The 24,317-nt window shown below is 42.9% G+C and overlaps 1 protein-coding gene across 2 annotated transcripts; it reads left to right on the forward strand.

Moving 5' to 3' along the window:
• Positions 1-1,713: 1,713 nt before the first annotated feature.
• ncbp3 (nuclear cap binding subunit 3) lies at positions 1,714-21,694 on the forward strand. Of its 2 annotated transcripts, XR_014614278.1 has the most exons (14): positions 1,714-1,921; positions 2,520-2,585; positions 2,709-2,814; positions 4,491-4,616; positions 4,697-4,831; positions 5,046-5,185; positions 5,289-5,397; positions 15,461-15,560; positions 16,704-16,804; positions 16,972-17,299; positions 17,475-17,686; positions 20,023-20,205; positions 20,325-21,321; positions 21,601-21,694. XR_014614278.1 is itself a non-coding variant. In XM_084177861.1 (13 exons), exons 1-13 carry the CDS (start codon positions 1,739-1,741, stop codon positions 20,621-20,623), a joined length of 2,088 nt encoding a protein of 695 aa, XP_084033987.1. In that variant the 5' UTR covers positions 1,714-1,738; the 3' UTR covers positions 20,624-21,694. The 2 variants fall into 2 exon arrangements, 1 of the variants encoding a protein (XP_084033987.1); XM_084177861.1 differs by having other exon boundaries at positions 20,325-21,694.
• The last annotated feature ends 2,623 nt before the right edge of the window (positions 21,695-24,317 follow it).

Raw genomic sequence — 24,317 nt, forward strand, 5'->3', positions numbered from 1 at the left:
AAAGCTTGGTCGCAAATGGGTCTTCCAAATGGACAAGACCCCAAGCATACTTCCAAAGTTGTGGCAAAATTGCTTAAGGACAACAAAGTAAAGGTATTGGAGTGGCCATCACAAAGCCCTGACCTCAATCCTATAGAACATTTATGTGCAGAACTGAAAAAGCGTGTGCGAGCAAGGAGGCCTACAAACCTGACTCAGTTACACCAGCTCTGTCAGGAGGAATGGGCCAAAATTCACCCAACTTATTGTGGGAAGCTTGTGGAAGGCTACCCGAAACGTTTGACCCAAGTTAAACAATATAAAGGCAATGCTACCAAATACTAATTGAGTGTATGTAAACTTCTGACCCACTGGGAATGTGATGAAATAAATAAAAGCTGAAATAAATCATTCTCTCTAGTATTATTCTGACATTTCACATTCTTAAAATAAAGTGGTGATCCTAACTGACCTAAGACAGGGACTTTTTACATGGATTAAATGTCAGAAATTGTGAAAAACTGAGTTTAAATGTATTTGGCTAAGGTGTATGTAAACTTCCGACTTCAACTGTAGCCTCACTATTGTTATTTGTACTGCTGCTCATTAATTATTTGTTACTTTATTTTGTATGATTTTATATTGTATTTTTTAGTGATTTTTGGGGGGTGTTCTTTCTTAAAACTGCATTGTTGGTTAAAGGCTTGTAAGTAAGCATTTCACTGTAAGGTCTACACCTGTTGTATTCGGCGCATGTGAGAAATAACATTTGATTTGATTTGATTGTCCGAGGTTTATGCCTGCCCATACCATAACCCCACCGCCACCATGGGACACTCTGTTCACGATGTTGACATCAGTAAACTGCTCACCAACACGGCGCCTGCGGTTGTGAGGCTGGTTGGACGTACTGCCAAATTCTCTAAAACGACTTTGGAGGTGGCTTATGGTAGAGAAATTAACATTCAATTCTCTGGCAACAGCTCTGGTGGACATTCCTGCAGTCAGCATGCCAATTGCACGCTCTCTCAAAACTTGAGACTTCTGTGGCATTGCATTGTTGGACAAAACTGCACTTTTATTGTCCCCAGCACAAGGTGCACCTGTGTACTGATTATGCTGTTTAATCAGCTTCTTGATATATTACACTTTAGTCATTTAGCAGACACTCTTATCCAGAGCGACTTACAGGAGCAATTAGGGTTAAGTGCCTTGCTTAAGGGCACATCAACAGAATTTTCACCTAGTCGGCTCAGGGATTAGAACCAGCGACCTTTCGGCAACGCTCTTACCCATTAAGCTACCTGTCAGGTGGATGGGTTATTGTGGCAAAGGATAAATGCTCACTAACAGGAATGTAAACAAATTTGTTCACAACATTTAAGAGAAATAAGCATTTTGTGCATATGGAACATTTCTGTGATCTTTTATTTTAGCTCATGAAACATGGGACCAACACAACATGTTGCGTTTATATTTATGTTCAGTGTAGATACATCTCTTTGAAGCCAACTGTTAAGAATAACTTTGGCTTTCCAGAAATTGTTTTCATGATTCGATTTCACACGCATCACTGTCCTTTCTGACAAAAACTCCCAGATATGCAACTGTACTTTTTATATGGATATACTGTCTTTGACTCGACTCTCACTGCGCGACATACGTCATAAATGTAGTCACAAGGCGTGTGGGTATAGCCTCTCCTTGCACACTCACGACTTCCTACTTCGAACGCGCTTGCGGACTGAGTGTTAGGACCATGGCGGCAGTACGCAGTCTACTGGTGTCGGTAAAGCCAGACAGCGGTCCAGACCGCTCAGAATCGGACTCGGATTCAGACTCGGACCGAGATGCCCGTGAATCTGAACCGATGGAGGTGGAGGAGGGTGAACTCAAGGTGGAAGACATCCCCGTTAACCGGTCTTTGAAGGAATTGTTGCCGGTGAGGGATGTAGGCCTCACCAGATCGCGGGCTCGCGTACCTTCGGGGGCCTGTGAATATTGTCTTGTTATTGGAGGAGCTCAGCGTGCCTTAAGCTAGCAAGATAGCTAGCGGCTAGCTAGTGTTAGCCAGTGTAGCTAGTTGACATCCTCACCATACCTGTCTGTGTTGTTACAGTATATTGTTGGTTCTAGCGTAAGCAAGCTAACTTTACATATTTTATGACAAACAACGGTTATCTTAGCATTTAACTCTGCCTAACTACCGTTGGCTAGTTAATTCAATTGACGTTAAGTTTCATGACAGAAACCCCCTCGCTACATAGTTAATAATACAACGTACTAGTTAGTTAGCAAACTAATTTTAACGTCCCCAAGGACAGAGGTTTGGTGCTAGATCTTGCCACTTTCAATTTGCCAGCTTTTTTTTTTTTAGGGGTGGGGGGTGTTGTATGATAGACTCAATGCACACCATCTTGTTTTGTCAACAGTCATTCATTGTAAAGAACAAACGTAAACTGTCAGCAATACATTGTTAGCTAGGCTACCCCACAGTAAGAAAGTGCGTCTAATGTACACATTTATTGACATTTAACCAGGACACAAGTCGCCGGTATGAGAACAAAGCTGGCACATTCATCACTGGAATCGATGTCACATCAAAGGTACAGTATTGTAACCATACCTGCAAGTGATCTGACAAACGTTTACACTAATACTAGTTCCATCACTCAAAAGTAAGAGGTTAAACTTTTAACTGCCATAACTGTGTGTTTGTTTGTTTCTAGGAGGCGATTGAGAGGAAGGAGAAGAGAGCGGAAAGGTTCCACTTTCGTGCAGAGGCCAACCTGGCCCAGAAGAATGTGGTGTTGGACAGAGACACCATGAAGAAAGGTAGATACACACACGTACAGTGCCTTCAGAAAGTATTCACACCCCTTGACTTATTCCACATTTTGTGTGGATTTCAAAATGGATTAAAATGTGTATTTTTTCTCACCCATCTACACACAATACCCCATAATGACAAAGTGAAAACATGTTTTTGGAAATGTATTGAAAATGAAATACAGAAATATAATAAGTATTCACACCCCTGAGACAATACTAAGTAGAAGCAGCTTTGGTGGCGTTTACAGCTCTGAGTTCTTGGGTATGTCTGTTCACCTTTGTATATCTAGATTTGGGGATTTTCTCCCATTCTTCCTTGAAGATTTTCTCAAGCGCTGAACAGCAATCTTCAAGTCTTTCCAGATTTGTCAATGGATTCAATTTGTGTGATCAGACCACAAAATAATTTGCCTTATGATCTATAATAATAATAATAATATGCCATTTAGCAGACGCTTTTATCCAAAGCGACTTACAGTCATGCGTGCATACATTTTTGTATATGGGTGGTCCCGGGGATCGAACCCACTACCTTGGCGTTACAAGCGCCGTGCTCTACCAGCTGAGCTACAGAGGATCTGTCTTTCATGTTTATTTTGTGCAAACTCCAGGCATGCCATCATGTGCATTTCTCAGGAGTGGCTTCCGTCTGGCCACTCCCATAAAGGCTAGATTGGTGAAGTGCTGTAGAGACGGGAAAACCTGCCAGAAGGACAACAATCTCAGCCTAGTTCTGTCAGTGGTCATTGGCTTCCTGGTCACCTCCCTGACCAAGGTCCTTCTTGCCCGGTTACTCAGTTTGGTTGGATGGTCAGCTCTAGGCAGTCTGGGTAGTTCCATTATTTTTCAATTTCCCAATGATAGAGACCACTGTGCTCTTGGAAACTTTCAACACTAGAAATTGTTTTATACCCTTCCCCAGATTTATGCCTCATCACAATTCTATCTCAGAGATCTACTGACATTTCCTTTGAACTTCATGGTATAGTTTCTGCTCTGACATGCACTGTCAACTGTGGGACCTTGTATAGATCGGTGTTTCTTTTCTAAATCATGTCCGAACAATTTAATTGACCACAGATGGACTCATTGTAAATTGGATGCACCAGAACTTAATTTGGAGTGTCATAGCAAATAGGTGTGAATACTTATGTAAGTGAGATATTTCTGTATTTCATTTTCAATTAATGTTTTCACTTTGTCATGATGGGGTATTGTGTGTAAGTCTTCAATCCATTATGAATTCAGGCTGTAACACAACAATGTGTAAAGTAAAGGAGTATGAATACTTTCTGAAGGTACTGTATACACACACACAAAGTGCTGGATAAAGATGAAAGGTACACACTTACCCGGCTTTTTATCACTCACACTAGGGCTGTGACAAGTATCGCAATATTTGTTCCATGGCAAAAATGAAAACACGAAGCAGACTACTCTTTGGTCCTTTAAAAACCTACTGTATGTAAAATATTGTGTATTATAGCTTGGAAAATGAATACGTGTGACTGGATTACAACATCATGTTTTTTTCCAACATTAGTGCTGTTAAAGAAGTTAAATCCACTTCATGTTTTGTTTCCTTGCCACGATACTTACAAATATGGCGATATTGGTATTGTCCCCGGCCCATTTCACACCTATGCACACACTGAATACACTCTCCCTCCCTTTCTCAGCCATCCCTAACTTGCGCCTGGAGGCATTGCACGTGGCGGGTGTTGATGATATGAGCACCCAGGATGTGTTTGGTTACTTTAAGGATTACCCTCCAGCACACATCGAGTGGATTGACGACACCTCCTGTGAGTAACACACACACACACACACAGAGGCGACTGACAAGTGGTCTGTTTTTAACAGGCCATTAAATATTGTTTCCTAGGTAATGTGGTGTGGCTGGATGATGTCACTTCCACCCGGGCTCTGATCAACATCAGCCGCATGCCTGACCCAGAGGTGGTTACCACGGAGACAGACCACACCAAAGAACCTGGTGATCCCACCCAGGAGAGCAAGGGTGAGTGTGCTGTGTGTCCATGTTCTGTTTGGAGTGTGTGTCCATGTTCCAATGTTCACTGTCTTTGTATGTCTTATGATTACATGTGGTGGGTAATTCTGTGTTGATGGTCAGGACTGCGACATGGTGTTTGTGGTCAGTGTGTGTTGTCAGTCATATGAGGCATGTACTTAATATGCTTTGTCACTGAGTGTTGCTTGCTGTTCTGTCTCAGCTTGCGGAGAACGAGACTCGGATGACGATGATGATGAAGAGGGAGAGGTGGATGAGGAGGAGAAAGAGATGGTGAAGGAGAATGAGGGGAAAGCCAGTGAGGGAGAGACTGAGAAGAAAACAGAACCTGAGACCACCCAGGTAAAACTGTGTGCAAGACTGGGTGTGTGGGGAAACGTTGCGTATTAGTTACCTGTATGTGTGTAGAAACTCTGCATGTTATTTACCTGTGTGTTTATTTGAGGTGGACCTGCTGTCTCAGGCAGAGAGTGAGTCTCTGCTCCGGAACGACCTACGACCAGCCATCAAACCCTTCAAGGGCAACAAACTCTTCCTGAGGTTGGCCACTCACGGTGAGACACACACACACACACACACACACACACTAGGGTTCCCTAATGAAAATATGGCACTGGACATTTGACCGGTAGCATTTAAACTTACAGGACATTTGAGAAATTTACCGGACCCATATGCATTGGGTGCGTAACCTGATTAGTGCTCAGAATGACAGAAATCACATTTAGATTATGGTAATTAATCTTAATAGAACTTGCAAGTCTAGGGTGCAATGACGTGTGTCCTTACCGCGCACTTTGAATATGTTAGAATAACTGTCCACATTTACGTTTCCTCGGCCAACAAGACGAGTAACGAACAGCAAAATCACTAGCCTATGCATAGGCGGCGCGTGAGTTTCATGTTTAGGGAAGCACATTTTCACCATAAAAATACAACTTTATAATAAAGCATTCCATGTACAGTATCACCGCATTTGCAGACTTATGTAAGAGCCTACTATTCGTAATGTGATGAGTAGATCGGATAGTCATAATTTAGGCTAATATAACTCAATCACTGTTTGCAAAAAAATACATTTCAAAGCATGGCTGAGCGCGTAGAGGCCTGGGCTATAGGCTATATCAGATACGCTTCTTTCTTTGCACAGGAAAAACACATTTCATGCAGTTCTACTACACTATGACTGGAGACATTAGCTGAATATTTTTTTATACAACTAATTAGAGGGTAGCCTACTCTGCTAACAAACAGATCAATAAAAACGACGTTGTTCATATAATAGGCCTACGAGAAGGGGAGACACAAATAGAATGACCTCCACCTAAACTGGAGGAGGAAATTATTGTCCAAAAACAAACTTTTTTAAGTGACACTGACCTGACAATGATAAACAGTGAACATGCGAAGTGTGCACTCACTGGGGATATGGCCAATGCTCTCCACGGGTGCCAATAAGATAGGCTACAGGCCTACTGTTGGCTCAATTAAGTTGAGAATTTTGATAACTAAAAGACAGATTTAGTGTTCATTGTTTTCTTTTTACCACAATAGCCACTTGCTTTCCAAGCTATGTTTTCAAAATGCATACTGCCTCTAGCTCATTGTGACGTGCTGAGGAAGCCTGCCTTCTGTTGCCTATGCATTTGAATGGCAAATGGGAAGCGTGGATAAAGTCAAGGGGTCTGAATACTTTCCGAATCCACTATGTAATCTGTATCTCGCAATGTCTTGTATGCCTCGCAAATTCACCAAAGTAGCCAAAAGTTTGCCTCTTCCACTGGTTTTATTGAAATTACACATTTCCAAGGCCTTTATAGCCTGTTGTCTAGTTAGACTATTACCAGTTGAGAAATAAAAATAGTAGCTCTTTAATCATGGCCCAAAAACAATTTTTAACACACGATTGCATTTAGAATTGTTGCGCAATGGTTGGGCTTATAAAAGCGCTGTCAGATTCTCCGCTCAATGGCTCTGTATGTGGTGCGTGTGATAAGATGTGTAACGAATTTACACAGACGCGCCAATTCAATTCCACTAAATTATTCAAGTTAACCCATAGTCCAATAAGCATGACTGGTCAAATGTATTTCCATCAATGTATAGGCTGAAAAGCATTATTTTATTATTATTGTTTCAGACAATTGGCCGGTGCCAATTTTATTTATCGGCATTTCTATTTTTTTAAAGGCCAAAAGCAGGCTATACCGGCTAATGGAAACCCTGCCACACACTACACATACAGTCACAACTAGCTAAATACACATTACACACTAGGGGTGAGAACGCGAAATTGGGATCCTTAACGTTAAGACAAATCCCAAATCATATTTAAGAAAAAAAAAAGGGCAGTTATCACAAAACATTTTCCGTGTTATAGTGTAACTAGACAACAGGCTATAAAGGCCTGGGAAATGTGTAATTTCAATTAAACCAGAGAGGAAGAGACTCTAGGCTACTTTGGTGAATTTGCATACAAGACATTGCGAGATACAGATTACATACAGTGCATTCGGAAAGTATTCAGACCCCTTGACTTTTTCCACGTTTTGTTACGTTACAGCCTTATTGTAAAAATGGATTGAATTGTTTTTCCCCCCCTCGTCAACAGTTTATGATATTTTTGCAGATGTAAAAATAAATAATAAAATATCACATTTACATAAGTATTCAGACCCTTTACTCAGTACTTTGTTGAAGCACCTTTTGGCAGCGATTACAGCCTCAAGTCTTCTTGGGTATGACGCTACAAGCTTGGCACACCTGTATTTGGGGAGTTTCTCCCATTCTTCTCTGCAGATCCTATCAAACTCTGTCAGGTGGGATGGGGAGCGTCGCTGCACAGCTATTTTCAGGTCTCTCCAGACATGTTCGATCAGGTTCAAGTCCGGGCTGGGCCACTCAAGGACATTCAGAGACTTGTCCCGAAGCCACTCCTGCGTTGTCTTGGCTGTGTGCTTAGTGTCGTTGTCCTGTTGGAAGGTGAACCTTCACCCCAGTCTGAGGTCCTGAGCGTTCTGGAGTAGGTTTTTTTATCAAGGATCTCTCTGTACTTTGCTCTGTTAATCTTTCCCTCGATCCTGATTAGTCTCCCAGTTCCTGCTGCTGAAAAACATCCCCACAGCATGATGGTAATAGTAATCCTTCTACCACCCCCCCCCATAAAAAAAAAAGGGTGGTTGTCCCACTGGCTATCATAAGTTGAATGCACCAATTTGTAAGTCGCTCTGGATAAGAGCGTCTGCTAAATGACGTAAATGTAATGGTGCCACCACCATGCTTCACAGTAGGGATGGTGCCAGGTTTCCTCCAGACGTGATGTTTGGCATTCAGGCCAGAGAATCTTGTTTCTCATGGTCTGAGAGTCCTTTAGGTGCCTTTTGGCAAACTCCAAGCGGGCTGTCATGCCTTTTACTGAGGAGTGGCTTCCATCTGGCCACTCTACCATAAAGGCCTGATTGGTGGAGTGCTGCAGAGATGGTTGTACTTCTGGAAGGTTCTTCCATCTCCACAGAGGAACTCTGTCAGAGTGACCATCGGGTTCTTGGTCACCTCCCTGACCAAGGCCCTTCTCCCTGAGTGCTCAGTTTGGCTGGGCGGTCAGCTCTAGGAATAGTCTTGGTGGTTCCAAACTTCTTCCATTTAAGAATGATGGAGGTCACTGTTTCTTGACCTTTAATGCTGCAAAAATGTTTTGGTACCCTTCCCCAGATCTGTGCCTCGACACAATCCTGCCTTCGACCTCATGGCTTGGTTTTTGCTCTGACATACACTGTCAACTGTGGGACCTTATATAGACAGGTGTGTGCCTTTCCAAATAATGTCCAATCAATTGAATTTACCACAAGTGGACTCCAATCATGTTGTAGAAACATCAAGGATGATCAATGGAAACAGGATGCACCTAAGCTCAATTTCGAGTCTCATAGCAAAGGGTCTGAATACTTATGTAAAATAAGTCATATTTTTTATTAGCAAACATTTCAACAAACCTGTTTTCAGTTTGTCATTATGGGGTATTGTGTGTGGATTGATTAATTTGTATTTATTTAATTTTAGAATACGGCTGTAACATAACAAAATGTGGATGGGAAGGGGTCTGAATACTTTCCGAATGCACTGTATCTACAGAAATAAGACAGATCCTGCTTCTGTTGCCTGTTTTGAGTGTTTAATAGCCTACTGATTCCGTGAGCACCAAGACTCACGCAACAATTTCGCAAATGTGGCTGTTTTTAATCGTTGCTATGCTGTAATAAAGTCTTAACTTTTTTTTCTTCTTCGTTAGAACAGCCTCTGGTATTAATAATTTATTTAGTGTTTACACTGTTCCAAATTGTCCGAAATTATATTTATAAAAATAACCCTCCTTTTTCCTTGATCTCCTCCTTATTGTTTATTTTTATGATCATCATTATAATAATAAGTAATGTCATTATCATTAGTAGGCGTAATATAACTGCCTTGTATAACCACCATCGAGCTGTAGGCCTAAGAGTGCATCCTGTTTAGGCTTAATACCATAACTTACTTAGGCCTATATTTCAATATTTATATAGGCTACTGTATCAATCATTTATTTGTTAATGTCATCACACAGCATACCAGTCATTCATGATGTGAAATGCAATTAAGCATTTTAGTTTTTAAATAACTAAGCGACCATTGAATAATGAGCATTTTAGTCTTTGCTGTAATGAAGGCTTTACAAAAAAACTTTACAACAGTCTCTGGTACGCTTATGATTTATTTAGTGTTTACATTGTTTCTGAACGGTCAGAAAAATGAAATTGTAATCTAACAGCACCTGTTTGGCACATATATAAGCAGTGCTTGCTCCTTACCTTCTTGTTCTTGGTCTCCAGTATTTTCCACAACTAGTCAAATGTATTCCACACATCTGACTTCCCCTTTACCTCCTGCGCAAACAGTAAACATTCCCCCGTTTCAAGTTTGTCGTGTCCTCTGCATCCATTTTGCTGTTACGGTGTTCAGAGTTTGTTATAACCAATTTATTGATGTGATTATGATATGCTATAGGTCAGGCCCTATTGGTAAATTAGGGATTTCAGTAACAACCTTTAATTCAGAAATGGCTGTTGCAGCTTCAGCAACACGGACAGCGCTATACACACTGTATGTGTGGTGGTTGCTGCATCAGGGAGGAGAGATATAGTACCAGTCAAAAGTTTGGACACGCCTACTCATTCCAGGGTTTCTTTATTTTTACTATTTTCTACATAATAATAGTGAAGATATCAAAACTATGAAATAACAAATATGGAATCATGTAACCAAAAAAGTGGTAAACAAATCAAAATATGTTATTTGAGATTCTTCAAAGTAGCCACCCTTTACCTTGATGACAGCTTTGCACACTCTTGGCATTCTCTCAACCAGCTTCATGAGGTAGTCACCTGGAATGCATTTCAATTAACAGGTGTGCTTTAAGTTATTTTGTGGAATTTCTTTCCTTCTTAATGCGTTTCAGCCAATCAGTTATGTTGTGACAAGGTAGGGGTGGTATACAGAAGATACCCCTATTTGGTAAAAGACCAAGTCCATATTATGGCAAGAACAGCTCAAATAAGCAAAGAGAAACGACAGTCCATCATTACTTTAAGACATGAAGGTCAGTTAATCCGGAAAATGTCAAGAACTTTGAATGTTTCTTGAAGTGCAGTCGCAAAAACCATCAAGCGCTATGATGAAACTAGCTCTCATGAGGACCGCCACAGGAAAGGAAGCCCCAGACTTACCTCTGCTGCAGAGGATAACTGCACCTCAGATTGCAGCCCAAATAAATGCTTCACCGAGTTCAAGTAACAGACCCATCTCAACATCAACTTTTCAGAGGAGACTGTGAATCAGGCCTTCCTGGTCGAATCGCTGCAAAGAAACATTACATTTACAGTTTAGTCATTTAGCAGACGCTCTTATCCAGAGCGACTTACAGTTAGTGAATGCATACATGTTTTTTTGTTTTTTTTATTCATACTGACCCCCCGTGGGAAACGAACCCACATCCCTGCCGGCCAAACCCTCCCCTACCTTGGACGACGCTGGACCAATTGTGCGCCACCCATGGGTCTCCCGGTCACGGCCGGCTGCGACAGAGCCTGGACTTGAACCAGGATCTCTAGTGCCTTAGACCACTGCACCACTCGGGAAACCACTACTAAAGGACACATATAAGATGAGACTTGCTTGGGCCAAGAAACACGAGCAATGGACATTAGACCGGTGGAAAGTCCAAATGAGATTTTTGGTTCCAACCGCCGTGTCTTCGTGAGAGTAGGTGAACGGAGGATCTCCGCATGTGTGGTTCCCCCCCCGTGAAGCATGGAGGTGTGATGGTGGGGGGTGCTTTGCTGGTGACACTGTCAGTGATTTATTTCATATTCAAGGCACACTTAACCAGCATGGCTACCACAGCATTCTGCAGCGATACGCCAGCTCATCTGGTTTGGGCTTAGTGGGACTATCATTTGTTTTTCAACAGGACAATGACCCAAAACACACCTCCAGGCTGTGTAAGGGCTACAGTGAGGGAAAAAAGTATTTGATCCCCTGCTGATTTTGTACGTTTGCCCACTGACAAATAAATGATCAGTCTATAATTTTAATGGTAGGTTTATTTGAACAGTGAGAGACAGAATAACAACAACAAAATCCAGAAAAATGCATGTCAAAAATGTTATCAATTGATTTGCATTTTAATGAGGGAAATAAGTATTTGACCCTCTCTCAATCAGAAAGATTTCTGGCTCCCAGGTTTCTTTTAAACAGGTAACGAGCTGAGATTAGGAGCACACTCTTAAAGGGAGTGCTCCTAATCTCAGTTTGTTACCTGTATAAAAGACACCTGTCCACAGAAGCAATCAATCAATCAGATTCCAAACTCTCCACCATGGCCAAGACCAAAGAGCTCTCCAGGGATGTCAGGGACAAGATTGTAGACCGACACAAGGCTGGAATGGGCTCTAAGACCATCGCCAAGCAGCTTAGTGAGAAGGTGACAACAGTTGGTGCGATTATTCGCAAATGGAAGAAACACAAAAGACCTGTCAATCTCCCTCGGCCTGGGGCTCCATGCAAGATCTCACCTTGTGGAGTTGCAATGATCATGAGAACGGTGAGGAATCAGCCCAGAACTACACGGGAGGATCTTGTCAATGATCTCAAGGCTTCTGGGACCATAGTCACCAAGAAAACAATTGGTAACACACTACGCCGTGAAAGACTGAAATCCTGCAGCGCCCGCAAGGTCCCCCTGCTCAAGAAAGCACATATACAGGGCCGTCTGAAGTTTGCCAATGAACATCTGAATGATTCAGAGGAGAACTGGGTGAAAGTGTTGTGGTCAGATGAGACCAAAATCGAGCTCTTTGGCATCAACTCAACTCGCCATGTTTGGACGAGGGGGAATGATGCCTATGACCCCAAGAACACCATCCCCACCGTCAAACATGGAGGTGGAAACATTTATGCTTGTGGGTGTTTTTCTGCTAAGGGGACAGGACAACTTCACCGCATCAAAGGGACGATGGACGGGGCCATGTACCGTCAAATCTTGGGTGAGAACCTCCTTCCCTCAGCCAGGGCATTGAAAATGGGTCGTGGATGGGTATTCCAGCATGACAATGACCCAAACCCCACGGACAAGGCAACAAAGGAGTGGCTCAAGAAGAAGTACATTAAGGTCCTGGAGTGGCCTAGCCAGTCTCCAAACCTTAATCCCATAGAAAATCTGTGGAGGGAGCTGAAGGTTCGAGTTGCCAAACGTCAGCCTCGAAACCTTAATGACTTGGAGAAGATCTGCAAAGAGGAGTGGAACAAAATCCCTCCTGAGATGTGTGCAAACCTGGTGGCCAACTACAAGAAACGTCTAACCTCTGTGATTGCCAACAAGGGTTTTGCCACCAAGTACTAAGTCGTGTTTTTCAGAGGGGTCAAATACTTATATCCCTCATTTAAAATGCAAATCAATTGTTTTTCTGGATTTTTTTGTTGTTATTCTGTCTCTCACTGTTCAAATAAACCTACCATTAAAATTATAGACTGATCATTTATTTGTCAGTGGGTAAACTTACAAAATCAGCAGGGGATCAAATACTTTTTTCCCTCACTGTATTTGACCAAGAAGGAGAGTGATGGAGTGCTGCATCAGATGACCTGGCCTCCACAATCACCTTACCTCAACCCAATTGAGATAGTTTGGGATGAGTTGGAAAAGCAGCCAACAAGTGCTAAGCATATGTGGGAACTCTTTCAAGACTGTTGGAAAAGCATTTTTCATGAACCTGGTTGAGTGAATGCCAAGAGTGTGCAAAGCTGTCATCAAGGCAAAGGGTGGCTACTTTGAAGAATCTCAAATATAACATATTTTGATTTGTTTAACACTTTTTTTGGTTACTACATGATTCCATATGTGTCATTTCATAGTTTTGATGTCTTCACTATTATTCTACAATGTAGAAAATTGTAAAAAATAAAGAGAAACCCTTGAATGAGTAGGTGTGTCCAAACTTTTGACTGGTACTATATATTATTTTTTGGTTTAAAAAAATATTTCCCCTAACCCTGCCACCCCTCCACTAATTGGAGTAAACTAATGGACAACAACACTTAGGCTTCTACTTCCAGCTTATATATACATTTTACGGACACAGTATGTTTTACATTAGTTATCTTTTATTTTTTATATACAGTGCCTTCGGAAAGTATTCAGACCCCTTGACCTTTTCCACATTGTTACATTACAGCCTTATTCTAAAATTGATTAAATAAAACTATTTCCTCATCAATCTACACACAATACCCCATAATGACAAAGCGAAAACAGGTTTTTTGAAAATTTACAACAGAAATACCTTATTTACATAAGTATTCAGACCCTTTGCTACGAGACTCGAAATTGAGCTCAGGTGCATCCTGTTTCCATTGATCATCCTTGAGATGTTTCTACAACTTGATTGGAGTCCACTTGTGGTAAATTCAATTGATTGGACATGATTTCGAAAGGCACACACCTGTCCTATTGAAGGTCTTAAAGTTGACAGTGCGTGTCAGAGCAGAAACCAAGCCATGAGATCGAAGGAATTGTCCGTAGAGCTCCGAGACAGGATTGTGTCGAGGCACAGATCTGGGGAAGGTTACCAAAACATTTCTGCAGCATTGAAGGTCCCCAAGAACACAGTGGCCTCCATAATTCTTAAATGGAAGTTTGGAACCACCAAGACTCTTCCTAGTGCTGACCGCCCGGCCAAACTGAGCAATCGGGGGAGAAGGGCCTTGGTCAGGGAGGTGACCAATAACCCAATGGTCACTCTGACAGAGATCCAGAATTCCTCTGTGGAGATGGGAGAACCTTCCAGAAACACAACCATATCTGCAGCACTCCACCAATCAGGCCTTTTATGGTAGAGTGGCCAGACGGAAGCCACTCCTCAGTAAAAGGCACATGACAGCCCACTCGAGTTTGCCAAAAGGCACCCAAAGGACTCTCAGACCATGAGAAACAAGATTCTCTGGTGTGATGAAACCAAGATTGAACTCTTTGGCCTGAATGCCAAGCGTCACATCTGGAGGAAACCAGGCACCGCTCATCACCTGGCCAATACCATCCTTACGGTGAAGCGTGGTGGTAGCAGTATCATGCTGTGGGAAGGTATTTCAGCGGCAGGGAAAGGGAGACTTGTTAGGATAGAGGGAAAGATGAACAAAGCAAAGTACAGAGAGATCCTTGATGAAAACCTGCTCCAGAGCGCTCAGGACCTCAGACTGGGGTGAAGGTTCACCTTCCAACAGGACAACGACCCTAAGCACACAGCCAAGACAACGCAGGAGTGGCTTCGGGACAAGTCTCTGAATGTCCTTGAGTGGACCAGCCAGAGCCCGGACTTGAACCCGATCTAACATCTCTGGAGAGACCTGAAAATAGCTGTGCAGCGACACTCCCCATCCAACCGGACAGAGCTTGAGAGGATCTGCAGAGAAGAATGGGAGAAACTCCCCAAATACAGGTGTGCCAAGCTTGTAGCGTCATACCCAAGAAGACTTGAGGCTGTAATTGCTGCCAAAGGTGCTTCAACAAAGTACTGCGTAAAGGGTCTGAATACTTATGTAAATATTATATTTCCGGTTTTTGTTTTGTCATTATGGTGTGTGTGTGTGTGTGTGTGTAGATTGAGGGAGGGAAAAACCAATTTTATCCATTTTAGAATAAGGCTGTAACTTAACAAAATGTGGAAAAAGTGAAGGGGTCTGAATACTTTCCGAATGCACTCTAAGTTGAAATTATTGTGGCACAAATTTAGGAGCACAATGAAAATTAGTGTTTTTAATATAAAAAAATAAAAAATAATTTTTTTTTGAAGTGTTCCATGCTAAATCAAACACAATGTACCCCCAAATATTTGAGTCATTAGGTGAGAAAATGGGTTAATTCTCAAATGCTCTGTGTGACCCCCACCCGCCAATGTGGCTGGTGAAATAATATTTAATCCATTTTGAATTCAGGCTGTAACACAACAAAATGTGGAATAAGTCAAGGGCTGTGAATACTTTCTGAAGGCACTGTATTAGGATTGTGACAGTTTCTTTCTGTGTGTTCAGGTGATAAGAAGGAGCTGGGTGCTGCGAGGAAGAGCAGATATTACATGAAGTACGGCAACCCCAACTACGGAGGCATGAGGGGCATCCTCAGCAACTCCTGGTAACCACACGCGCGGATGCTTCCTTGCGCCAACACTCATTTATTCATTCATACATGCTGGCTAGGCACCCTGTGGTGCGTCTCCATGGCGATTCAGGGGGACAGTGCGCTAAACCAGGGGTTCCCAAACTTTTTTCACTCAGGCCCCCCTTCCAGCATTGGCGAATATCTTGCGCCCAGTCTTTCTATGGGCACAAGCACTGTTCATGAAACACACTTCACACCCCTCTTGTTGGCGGAGAGAAAATGTTGTAGGTTTAAAGCTAATTTCCTGCAATTCTACACATTTTGTCATGGGTTTCAGAGAAAATGTTGCAGTTGTAAAGCAAATGTTCCTGCTATTTGATACATTTTGCCACATCTAATGTGTATTCATGTGATATTTGAGTGACAACCATTCCAACAAAATCTATGGGCTAAAAAACCTAGCGAAAAACCATTAGCTGACATGGGCTAGTTGATCTGGACATTTCTGACAAGTTATAAATAGATCTCTTAAGGTATGCAATAACTGACATGATGAGGAAAATTGATGCACTACCCAATTTTGAAATTGCACCTTGTGCATTCCACTATTACAACGTTCAAGAGTATTTTGAAAGCTGGACTGAGTTCCTTAAATGTTTTACTTTCATTTATTTGTGCCAAACCATCATGGTACAGCCAGATCCTCATCACCACCATGGCTGACTGGAACTGATATGCTGCTCCTTTGGTCTCTTTCACTCACTTTTCCCTTACACTTTCTTTCACTTTTTCTATGTCTGCACCTTCCTGTTATCAGAAAACAACAACAATAGTAGTACTATGTTTGTCGTCCGCTACTTGAACACAGATGTCATTCTTCCCCCTCTCTTTTTCACTTTTCTCTCTCCCTTTTTATTCCCCTCTGTCCTTTTCTCTACTTCTCATCGGTTTTCCCTGATTTTATTTTTTCAGTTTATTTTCCCCTTTGACCCCTTTCTATCAGGAAAAAAGACATGCTGGTTAGTCGAACGCTCAAATTAAGATCTGGACCGCGAAGCCAGTTCCACTGTTTTTAAAAATGTATTCTTCCCCTCGAATTAGGGACTGATGTTAGACTGAAGGGTTGAAGTATATGGGTGGGTATGTTGATGCTAATGTCTCTGTCACCTTCTGCAGGAAGAGACGGTATCACACGCGCAGAATCGTGAGCAAGAGCAAGAAACCTCTCATAGGGGACAGCATGGGACACACATCACCCTATACACACAGACATTCTGGTAAGAACACACACTACCCTACAGACACTTAGGTGGGAACACCCACACAAACATTTGCAACTGCCATGCGCTAACATTCATTTACAGATCCCCTGTGGTAATCTGTGACTTCCTCCCTGTCTCGCTCCTCTATCCTCTTCCTCTCCTTTCTCCCCATCTCTCTCCAGCTGACCTAGTCAACCTGCCAGAAGAACCAATAGAGGAAGAAGAGGAGGATGAGGAAGAGGAGGACATGGACTCAGACGACAGGGTGGTGGAGTACAAGGAGAAGGGGGAGAGAGGGAGGGAAAGGGAGGGAGGGCGGGGTGCGGGAGGTCCAGGGGTGGCCCTGCGGAGTCGTTTGGGCAGGCCCTCGTCTTCCCCCTCTGTCTCGTCAGACTCAGACGAAATGGACTATGACCTGGAGCTCAAGATGATCTCAACCCCCTCCCCCAAGAAGAGCATGAAGATGACCATGTACGCAGACGAGGTCGAGACCAACCTCAAGACTATACGGTCAGTGGGTGTGTGTGGTGGACGAAAGTGTGTGTGGAGGTGGGTGACATGACCATGATGACCAACCTCAGGGGCCTACAGTGTGGGTTTGTGTGTATGTGTGCAGAATGTGGACCTTTTGACGTAGGTAAACGTAGTAAATTAATAGTTGATGTTCTCCGTGTCTGTTCTTCAGACACTCTTCTGTTCGCAGTGACAGCGGCTCGGGGGGTAGTGGCGTCCGGAACAGGATCGGTGGTGGAGGAGGAGGAAGTGGAGGATCGGTGGGAGGGACCAAAAGCAGTGCAGTGGAGAAAGTGATGGATGTGAGGCAGCTATTGGAGGAGAAAAGACAGAGCCAAACCCAGCACAGACAGCGCGCCCCTGTGGCCAGTAGTGGAAAAACGGGTCAGTTATCCACCACTCTACACGGTCAATATCAATGTAATCTAGTTCCAAGACATTTCCGAGTCTGCTGGACCAACACATTCAACTTGGCCTTTGTTAGCCAATACAGAAACTCTCCATGCATTGGCATTGGGCTTAATCTACCAACCAATCATCTCCCACAACGCCTTCCCCCTAAAGGCGTCCGCATGCTTCCCAGCCGAAACAGTTCGGAAGAGTTCATGCATATATTATGACAACATTTTTGTTCATTTGGGCTTCGGTAAGGGTTTTTTGGGCGATTCGGGCACACAATTTTTTTTTTCTGGAGGCAAGATGAAGTCTACGCCCCTTCGTCTGTGATTCTTAAGTAAAGTCTTTCTTGTCAATCAACGAGAGACGACTCGTTTTCATGCACATTTGTTAATTGAGAAATATAGCACCAAACATCTTAGTTAGTGCGACTAAGATCTCCTTGGCAAAACGTATCAATTAATGACAGATTCCTTGAGATAAATTCTGACAGTACTATTGATGCTTTTTTTTTTATTTGCAAGCGAAGGTCTTTTAAAGGGAGTATGCGAACACACACAGAGTTCGGCTAGGCACCAGCCAAACTGAAGCATGTTGACGCCTTAACCCTCCACGCCTCGCAGTCTTGTGATTCTCAACAAATGTAATTATGACATACTTTACTCAGTAAGGTCACTCCCATAGACTGACAGTGTTACGAAAATGATGGAGTAGTATTCCGTGTGTTGTGATTCTGGATGGTCAGATGGCTAGCAACAATGACAAGAAGCTGCCATGTTGTGGAGTCGTAGGTGGCTCGTTTCAGCTGGTTGTATCTTGTTATTGATACAATGTCTTGTTTCGGAGGTGTTTTGACTCTTGTCACATCTATGCTAATATGGATGTAATGATTCAATTCGATCCCCCGATTGAAACGTTTAAGATATGAGTGCACTGGTCTGCGGGACCCCAAAACGATCCAAATGTAGAATGCATTGGTCAGAAAATCGATTCAAACCTTACTAATTGCCGGTTCACTAAACATTTTCTCAAATTACTTTCTTTCTACCTTCCGAAAATACCTAATCTTTCAATGTCGAACTGCATGTAATTATGTTGACAGTCATTAATCTACAAGTCATTTTGAATGCCGAACAAACCTTACTGAGAGGTAGGCCTATTCCTGATCTGGTGCATCTGCGTGTCACTTTAAGCGTTCATGTGTTTGTAAAATGGCTTGCGCAATATTAGGCTTTATTAGTTGAGCGACAACCAATGTAATTTGCTAGGTTATTTTAAATCAAATGCGCTGAAAATGGTGTTTTACTGGAATAAAAGTAGCCTAAGCTACCAACGGAGACAACTCATCTGGCTATAGGTAGGCTACATGCTGATCGAGGATTACATTACATTTTATTTTGATTGTTCAGGTTCATCATCATCAATAGTTTTGGTCGTTTTGCCTGGAACAATCGGTGTATATATAAAGTTGATAATTTCATAACGAGGAAATCAGAAGCTCACTCAGTCTGTCAAAAGTCTAAACCATTCGATTATGAGACGGGTGAAATCTAAAATTGTGCTATATATTAATTGGCTATGTCATAGCTAATTGTTAAAGATAAATATTGATACATGACTAGCTATAACACTTTTAATCTGCAAAAATGACAGTTAGTGGGGGATTTCAGATCAAGGGGGGGGGGGGGGGGGGTAGTGGGTGGTAGATGCCCAGTTTCCCTTATGGCTTAGCTCCGGTGCCTACATACACCATAGACATATACTGTACTTAATTTACACACACACCAAAGTCAGCTCAGACAGATCCAGCTCAGAGACCCAGCTCATGAGCTCCATCAGCAACAGATGGAAAATGAATGTGTTTATGCAACAAATGTTAGTGCACCGAATCGCATCGATTCATCCCTCTAATCAAACGAACACATATCGTTCCTGTATCGTATCGGAGCCCATGTGTCTAGATACGCATCGAATGATCTTGAAAGGGAAAGATGCACATTCCTAGTAACAATGTATTTGAGGGACAACAAATGCTCATTGTGCAAATTTATTTGTTTTCAATAAGGATTTGGAGAACTATAGTTTCCATGTTGCCAACAATCCTTTGATTCTAAGCCAACCCTCCCTGTTTTGCTCCACGGTTGCTATACAACCCACACGTCTAAAGAATTCTGTGGTCACTCCCACTTAGGCCAACTTTGAATCGTTGATGTCCCAGACTTATGTGCGCAATATCCTGGGAACCAGGGTAATCTCAATGACGTGGTATAATATTTTTTCTGGTTTGTGTGTGTATAGTGTATTTAACCTTGTGTTGTGTGTAGATGTGAGGCAGAGGTTAGGGAAGAGACCGTACTCTCCTGAGAGACGACACTCCGCCTCCCCTGTCGCCTCCCGAGACTCACCCCCTCCCCGAGAGCAAATCACAGACGTGCACAGCCGACTGGGCGTGGCCAAACAAGACGCCCACGGCCTCTACTCTGATTCGTCCAAAGACGGGAAATCGAGTAAGGAAGAAAAACAGATCTCCATCTACTGCTATTAGTCAATAATGCTGTAAGTTTGTTGAAAAGAGACACAAAGTGCTTTAATATTGATCCCCCCCCTTCTCGCTCCCTCCCCCCAGGTCGTCTGTGGAGCAGGCTCGGCCCCTCCTCCCATAAGGGTGACGTTCCCGAGCGGAAGCCTTCCAGTCGCCGTGCGGGATCGGGATCAGCCAGCTCCAGGTTGGGGGGACGGGGGCGGGAAGGAGAAGAGGAAAATGAGGAGGAGGACGACTCTGCACTGCAGAAGGTGTGGGGGGCCTTGATCAAACAGAAGGAACAGCAGACCCACACGATGAAGAAGAGTCGGCTTGACAACCTGCCCTCGCTACAGATTGAGATCAGCCGGGAGAGCAGTAACGGATCTGACTCAGACTCCTGAGAGACCGAGGGGGAGAGAGAAAGAGTGGAAGGTGTGTGTGGATTTGGTCATGCCTTCATCTAGAGCAGAAAGGTGACTATCCACCCCCGCCCTCTTCTTGAGTTACCTCTCTTTCTCGGTCTCTGGAGGACTCTTTTGATCCTTGGGCCCCCGTCACTGTGGCCTGGTCCATTGTACAAACACAAATAAAATACTCTTTATGAAGAGAAACAAGAAAATAAACTGGACAGAATTGTAAAAAGACTGATGTGAGACGTTCTGTTTGTCAGGACAGGAGGCCATTTTGTTTTTGTATTACATTATCTCTATATTATTCTGATAACCTGTTCCCATGACATTTCACCCTCAGATAGCCTACCTACACGTCATGTCCAATCGTTATGAGCAATATAAATGTCTCTCTAACATCCTGTGAAGTTGACTACAAAGAACTGTGACCGAGAGTAAGAGGCAGATACTGAGCTCTCTCCCTCTGTTTCTCTGTGTGTTGATCCTGACACTATCGTATGTGGTATCTGTGTGACTTTGAACAACAACATATTTGGTTTGTGGCATTTTTTTCCTTCTGGGGCCATAGAGAAGACCACACCAGATTAATCGATTCTCTACTGAAAGGTTTTGTACTTTGACTGTTGGGATTATGTGCAAATGGCCAACATTGCTAATATTATGTTATTGTAGGTGGAAAAGCCTAATGCGTGCCAAATGGAACCCTATTCCCTATGTAGTACACTACTTTTGACCAGGGACCATAGGGCTCTGGTCAAAAGTAGTGCACTACAGTGGAGGCTGCTGAGGGGAGAACGGCTCATAATAATGGCCGGCACGTAGCAAATGGAATGGCATCAAACACCTGGAAACCATGTGTTTGGTGTATTTGATACCATTCCACAGACTCTGCTCCAGTCATTACCACGAGCCCGTTCTCCCCAATTAAGGTGCCACCAACCTCCTGTGGGGCACTATGTAGGGAATAGGGTGCCATTTGATAGCAAACCTACATTCCCCGACGGAAAACAAATTGAATTAATTAAGGCGTCTGCAGAAATAAAGAGATTTATTGTCTTGTTACTGCTTGTCTTGTTACCATTACCAAATGTTTATTTCACCTGGTAAATTGACAGAGAATACACCCAAAAAAATAGTTGCAGTGTAGGGGTGGTTCCCAGTTTAAAGTAGGGAGGCCTGAGGCTTTGACCAGCTCTAAACGAACACTGTAAAAGGGCCAAGACCCACAGGCACCAACTGACTGCATCAACTCAGCTCCAACTACACTGACCTTGCATTTTACAGTTTTGCTAACCTGAAACAAGCCGGTATGAATTGGACACACCACTACGGTGCAGTTGACAAAGGGTGTCTTCCTAGTGAATGGCTTTCCTCACAACAAAGGAGCAGATGAGTTGGTTGAATGCCCTGTCAATAGCAGAGCATTTTACAGTCTAGGTGTGGAAAAGACTCATCACCTAAAGAAACGTTGCTCGAGCACACAGTAGGTTACAATATTAATTATTATTTCTTTGGTGTCATTGTTGACTAGATTTAAGCAGTAAAACAGAGGCTGAGTGGTTTTCGTTACATGTATCAAAAGCATGATTCAGGAGTGTTTGCATGGCAATCTTTTGTTAGAGGGGTTGTTTAGCAACAAAACCAACGGGTGCGCAACTATGGGGCAAAACAGACTGGGTTGGCTTAGATTGTTTAACATGTAAACTGTATTTAGTCTCCAATGTTTATTGAAAACATAATTAAAGTTGCAAAATGAGCACTTGTCTCTCAAATACATTGTTATAGTTGTTGGTTAGCCAGCTAGCAAATGTTTGTCATATTAGCATAGATGTGACATCAGTCAAAACAATACATTTTATCAAGATCAAAGGAGCTGAAATTAGTCACTTACTATTCACCACATGGCAGTTTCTTGTCATTGTTGCAAGCTACCTGGCCATCTAGAACAACACGAGACCTTCGGCCCCTTTGAAGCGCGCGCATTGTTTTCGTATGGTGGCATATTACTGCCACTCAGGAGAAATATTACGAGTTAAGATCACGTTATAACAAAATAATCCATTATCTCGGTATTACGAGAAAGGTTCACGTTATAATGAGAAAGATGTCATTATTACAAAGTAATCCGGTTGCACATTATAAGAAATAGCCTATGCTTTTATTATGCTGAAACGTTAGCATAGGCTACTCGGCTTCCTCTAATGCACAGGTTGACATTTTGGCCGGTTTCCTTGAGTTGATCAACTTTTATTTTCTCCTCGGTTTGAAGCATTGGGACATACTAGTTTCATTGAGCAATACTGTATATGGTATTGTCATTTATTTACTTACATGGCTTACCTGAACAACCAAGAAGACAAAGCGAGGAACATTTTAGGTAATGTGGGGATCTATTTTCTTACAACTAGATGTGATGCCTAGCTTAGAAAGAATTCATTAATGATTAAACATAATAGGTTTGTGCTGTACTGATATAGATTGTTTAACATAACAAGCTGTGATTAATGTGAGGAACTGTTAGGGGGTAGGCTGAGACAGGCTTGTGACAGTACTTCCAACCGGCCTCACAACCGCAGACCACGTGTATGGCATCGTGTGGGCAAACGGTTTGCTGATGTCAACGTTGTGAACAGAGTGCCCCATGGTGGTGGGGTTATGGTATGAGCAGGCATAAGCTACGGACATAGAACACGATTGCATTTTATCGATGGCAATTTGAATGCACAGAAATACTGTGACGAGATCCTGAGGCCCATTGTGAGGCCCATTTTTTTTTTAAATGGTATCTGTGACCAACAGGTGCATATCTGTATTCCCAGTCAGATATATTTTTGTTCAGTAAATAACAGCTGATACAAGTATCTTATATTAGGTACTACGACAGTGCTAGCCAGCTAGTACATGTACATATGGATTTACACTAATCATATTTCATTAATGTACAGGGTCCACTTTGACCCAAGAGAACAATCCAGACTAAGAATTTGGAAAATATCATAATGAATGCTACTATTATATGGACAGAGTGGACCTGATCCTAGATCAGCACTCCTCCTCTGATAACAAATTCTCTTTCTCACTCATACTTTCTGTAACTTCAGATTGACCCCCTGGTCTATGATTAGTAGATGTGGGTGAGTGGACATACAGATCTGGGACTAGCCTAGTAACCGCAGCTCTTCCCAACTATTGGCTAGGATTTATTTGACATCCAGTCACCATGAGAGATGCTTTATTCAACATTCAACACTTCCATTGCAGGAGAGGTGAGCACCAATCAGATCCCCCTACTGTCCTTCACCCCTCTGTGCAGTCTGCTGACCATTGCTGAGGCCAGGAAGAAGTCCGCCAGCCGAAGTAGGAGCCAACATCATCGCCATGCAACGCTCTACTGACCGAGGTAGACTATGCTTTGAATAGCAACTGACTGACAGGCAGGCAGGCAGAAAGAAACACACACACACACACTCACATTTGACTTGACCTTATATTGACAGCACTCTACTCACAGATACCCCCCTCTCATTCATCTTCCGTCTCCACCCTAGGTGCCACGTGGTCTCAGCTGGACCCCTCCGCATAACCTCTTGGTCTAGCCAGGTGAATCAAGAGCTTCACCAGAGACTGAAGCGAGACATCCCACTCCCTCATTTGATCTCTTTCAATGGAAGTCAATGAACTAAGT

Source organism: Coregonus lavaretus, assembly GCF_964263955.1.
Source record: "Coregonus lavaretus genome assembly, chromosome: 15".
Classification (NCBI taxonomy): Eukaryota; Metazoa; Chordata; class Actinopteri; order Salmoniformes; family Salmonidae; genus Coregonus; species Coregonus lavaretus.

Excerpts from the sequence above, each read along its gene's own strand:
- ncbp3 (XM_084177861.1), top strand. The coding sequence starts at position 1,739 with ATGGCGGCAGTACGCAGTCTACTGGTGTCGGTAAAGCCAGACAGCGGT. Across the intron at positions 5,398-15,460 it reads CCTGAGGTTGGCCACTCACG|GTGATAAGAAGGAGCTGGGT; the intron begins GTGAGACACACA and ends CTGTGTGTTCAG. Across the intron at positions 20,206-20,324 it reads GTCCAAAGACGGGAAATCGA|GTCGTCTGTGGAGCAGGCTC; the intron begins GTAAGGAAGAAA and ends CCCTCCCCCCAG.